This window comes from Cervus elaphus, chromosome 25 (genome assembly GCF_910594005.1).
Source record: "Cervus elaphus chromosome 25, mCerEla1.1, whole genome shotgun sequence".
Lineage (NCBI taxonomy): Eukaryota > Metazoa > Chordata > Mammalia > Artiodactyla > Cervidae > Cervus > Cervus elaphus.
This window is the reverse complement of record NC_057839.1, coordinates 43825062-43829618: the sequence shown is the minus strand read 5'-3', so window position 1 is coordinate 43829618 and position 4557 is coordinate 43825062. Positions and strand designations below refer to the sequence as shown.

Sequence of the window (4557 nt, the reverse complement as noted above, 5' to 3'; positions counted from 1 at the left end):
CATCATGGGTTTATGCTTCTATAAAAATCCTTTTACTCTCATTTTCATAGCATTTTCATTGGGAAGAGAGTATTTATTCAACCAGCCATCTTTAATGAGAATCACAATTTAATTCTTTCATGAAAAATGCAACTTCCAATTCCAAATAATTTATGAAAATACCTCACCCTCAAGGAAGTGCTGCATAAGCCTCCACTCCTTAACTGTGTGCTGCACATAGCAACTTCCGTCCAAGAGCACAGAGCAGGAAGGAGGGGTGAGGGAGGAAGGGCTTTATGGTGGAGACACCTGATAAACCCTCCCACAGCCAGGCGATCAAGGTCTACATCAACAGTGACGAGTCATGCAGACAGTATGCACCCTTCGTGGTCCCACCCCCCCCAAACCTGTAACCTCAGTCTAATCATGAGAACACCAGATAAATCCCAATCAAGGGACAATCTACAAAGTACCTGACCACGACCTCTCAAGGGGCTTCCCCACTGGCTCCGCGGTAAAGAATCCGCCTGCAGTGAAGGAGCTGCGGAAGCCAAAGGTTTGATCCCTGGGTCGAGAAGATCCCCTGGAGAAGGGCATGGCAACCACTTCAGTATTCTTGCCTGGAAAATCCCATGGCAGAGAAGCCTGGCAGGCTGTGGTCTGTGGGGTTGTAAAGAGTTGGACTGACGTGATTGAGCATGCACGCACTACTTTTCAAAACTGTCAAAGTCATCAAAAGCAAGAAAAGACTGGAGAACTGTCATTACTAGGAGAAACCTAAGAAAATATGACAAATAAAGGTAATACAGTAACCTGGGTAGGATCCTGGAACAACAACAAAAAAAGAGCATCGGGCAAAATCCAAGGAAATCTGAATAGTGTATGGACTGTGTGTGTGTTAGTTGCTCCGTCATATCTGACTCTTTAAGACTCCACGGACTGTATGTAGCCCACCAGGCTCTTCTGTCCATAGAATTCTCCAAGCAGAAATAATGGAGTGGGTTGTCACTTCCTTCTCCAGAGGATCTTCCTGAACCAGGGATCGAACCTGGGTGTCCTGCATTGCAGGTGGATTCTTTACCATCTGAGCCACCAGGGAAACCACTTTAGGTAGTGTAGAAAAAAGTAGAAAGTGTTAGTTGCTCAATATTTATGTAGCAATGTTCATTAATTGTGACAAATGTACGAACTATATTAATGGGGAAACAGCAGTGGGACATGTGGGAATTCTTTACTATCTTTGCAACTTTTCTATAGATGTTAAAAGTATTCCTTTTAAAAATTTATTAAATTTATTAGGGGACTTCCCTGGTGGTCCATTGGTTAAGAATCTGCCTTCCAATGCAGGGGACATGGGTTTGATCCCTGGTCGTGGAACTAAGATCCCACATGCTATGGGGCAACTAAGCCTTCATGCTACAACTACTGAGCCTGCATGCCACAACTACAGAGAAGCCGAGCGCTGCACTAGCGAACCCCATGTGCCACAGTGAAGATGCATAACAGCCAAAATTCTTTTAAATTAAAAGTAAATGAATCTCTCATTTATACTTTGGGTATTTATTAACACCACTATGCTGACAGAAAGGTACCAGAAATTACCATTTTATAATTTGACTCATATCAACCAAAACTACTAGCAATCTGTTCCAATTCATGTATTTGAATACTTCATTCATTCTCCTTTTCAAATATTTCTTGAGCAAGTACTATGTTCCAGGAAATAAACCTGGTACCAAGCCACAGAGATTAATAAAATATGATTCCTATCCCACAAGAAATTTGCTTTCTGGAAACACAGACTGTCCTAGAACACTTCTTATCTTCTACTTCTCTGGAAGCAAACCAGCTACAATGAACATATTTTGGTATCCCTATGGCAACCCAGTCCAGTATTCTTGCTGGGATAATCCCATGGAGAGAGGAGCCTGGTGGGCTACAGTCCATGGGCTCACAAAGAGTCGGACACGAATGAGAGGCTGAGCACACGCACGCCTTACAAGTACAAAGAAAATAATAGCTGAAATTCTTCTCTAACTTTTGAACTCTTTTGTTTAGGTGAGACGTTGAATTCACTAAAACTGCATTTTCCGTTAAGACACGTGCGGGAACGATTAGCTAAAAACCTGGTAGAAAAGGGCGTGCTGACCACAGAGAAACAGAACTTCCTCCTCTTTGACATGACGACGCACCCCCTCACCAACAACAACATTAAGCAGCGCCTCATCAAGAAGGTGCAGGAAGCCGTTCTCGACAAGTGGGTGAACGACCCTCACCGCATGGACAAGCGCCTGCTGGCCCTCATCTACCTGGCCCACGCCTCCGACGTCCTGGAGAACGCGTTCGCGCCCCTGCTGGACGAGCAGTACGATGTAGCCACCAAGCGGGTGCGGCAGCTCCTGGACTTGGACCCCGAGGTGGAGTGTCTGAAGGCCGGGACCAACGAGGTGCTGTGGGCGGTGGTGGCGGCCTTCACCAAGTGACCCTGCCCCGAACCACGCCTCCCCTTTTCTCTCTCGGGAACCAGTCGTTTTTCTTCTCGGACTTCTGGTTGTCTGCAGTTTGTACTTCCCACACTGTAATTGGCTTCTGTTTCATGAAATAGGGAGGTGGCTTTTCCTGTTGTGGGTGTGTGCATGCAAGAAGCTGGGGGTATGAGAAAACTTTCTGTTCAGGTTTAGAAGACAGAAAGTTTTACTGCCTTTTGGCATTTCATTCCTTCTTGAGTTCAAGAGAGTTGCTGTTCTTACTGTAACAAGTCTGGATTTTTGCTGTGTTTACTTTCAAACTACCTCCAATCTTTTGTTGTTGCTTTTTGGGTTTTGGGGGGGTTTTTTACAAATTTTTAAAAATTAAAGTACACTTAACTTACAGAGTTGTGTTAGTTTCAGGTGTACAACAAAGTGATTCAGTTGCACATATATGTTATTTTCAGATTTTTTTTATATGTTATTGTAAAATATTAAGTATAGTTCCCTGTGCTATACAGTAGGTCCTGGTGGATTGTTTTATATGTAATAGTGTGTATATGTTAATAAAGTGAAACTGAAAGTGAAGATCGCTCAGTAGTGTCTGACTTTTTGTGACCCCAAGGACTATACAGTCCATGGCATTCTCCAGGCCAGAATACTGGAGAGGGTAGCCTTTCTCTTCCCAGGGATCAAACCCTGGTCTCCTGCATTGGAGGCAGATTCTTTACCAGCTGAGCCACCAGGGAAGCCCAAGAATACGGGAGTGGCTAGTCTATCCTTTCTTCAGTGGATCTTCCAGACCCAGGATTCGAACCCGGGTCTCCTGCATTGCAGCTGGATTCTTCACCACCTGAGCTACCAGAGAAGTCCCCATATGTTAATACCAACCTCCTAATTTACCTCTCACTACCCCTTTGGTAACCATAAGTTTGTTTTCTGTGTTTGTGGGTCTATTTCTGTTTTGTAAAGTAAGTTCATTTGGATCATTTTTTTTTTAGAGTCCACAATAAGCAATATGATATTTGTCTTTCTCTGTCTGATTTACTTCACTTAGTGTGATAATCTCTAGGTCCACCCATGTTGCTGAAATAGGTTTTTTTCATTCTTTTTTATGGCTAAGTAATATTCCATCGTATGTATGTACCACATCTTCTTTATACACTTCACTGTCAGTGGACCTTTAAGGTTGCTTTCATGTCTTGGCTTCCATGTCATAGCACTGAAACGAACATTGGGGTGCATGTATCTTTTCTTTAAACTACCTCCAGCTTCAAAAGCACATCATTAGCATCTCTTGAGTTTAAGTTTGTCCACAAGTACAAGTTCTTCTGTATTCTTAACTCACCAAAAGTAAAAAGCTGTACGTATCAGGGTAGATTTTGGTAAAGTTCAGTCAAGATACATACCTTAACAATTTTTTTGTTGGTATTAAGCTAAGTGAAATGAGTCAGAGGAAGACACATATAGTATATCGCTTATATATAGTATCTAAAAAAGCCAAACTCATGGGAACAGTGAATAGGTTACCAGGGGCTGAGAGTAGGGGAGATGGGGAGATGTTGGTCAAAAATTACAAACTTCCATAAGATGAATGAGTTCTGGAGATCTAATGTACAGCTTGGTGATTATAGTTAATAATATTGTATTATTTACTTGAAAGTTTCTAAGAGAGGGGATCTTAAATGTTCTCACCACAAAACAGAAATGGGGTGCTCGCTTCGGCAGCACATGTACTAAAATTGGAACGATACAGAGAAGATTAGCATAGCCTCTGTGCAAGGATGACACGCAAATTCGTGAAGTGTTCCATATTTTTTATAAAACTCCTAGAGGAGAACATAGGCAAAACATTCTCCGACATAAATCACAGCAGGATCCTCTATGACCCACCTCCCAGAATATTGGAAATAAAAGCAAAAATAAACAAATGGGACCTAATGGAACTTAAAAGCTTTTGCACAACAAAGGAAACTATAAGCAAGGTGAAAAGACAGCCCTCAGATTGGGAGAAAATAATAGCAAATGAAGAAACAGACAAAGGATTAATCTCAAAAATATACAAGCAACTCCTGCAGCTCAATTCCAGAAAAATAAATGACCCAATCAA

The 4557-nt window shown here is 42.2% G+C and overlaps 1 protein-coding gene and 1 non-coding gene across 2 annotated transcripts; both read left to right on the top strand.

The window, feature by feature from the left end:
* The first annotated feature begins 275 nt into the window (after positions 1-275).
* On the top strand, positions 276-2505 carry LOC122683653 (Golgi phosphoprotein 3-like). The gene is made up of 2 exons (XM_043887440.1): positions 276-333; positions 2038-2505. The coding sequence occupies exons 1-2, from the start codon at positions 276-278 to the stop codon at positions 2460-2462; spliced, it is 483 nt and encodes a 160-aa protein (XP_043743375.1). The 3' UTR covers positions 2463-2505.
* Positions 2506-4159: 1654 nt separating this feature from the next.
* Positions 4160-4266, top strand: LOC122684021. The gene has a single exon (XR_006337917.1). It is a non-coding gene; the product is annotated as a U6 spliceosomal RNA (small nuclear RNA).
* Positions 4267-4557: the final 291 nt, after the last annotated feature.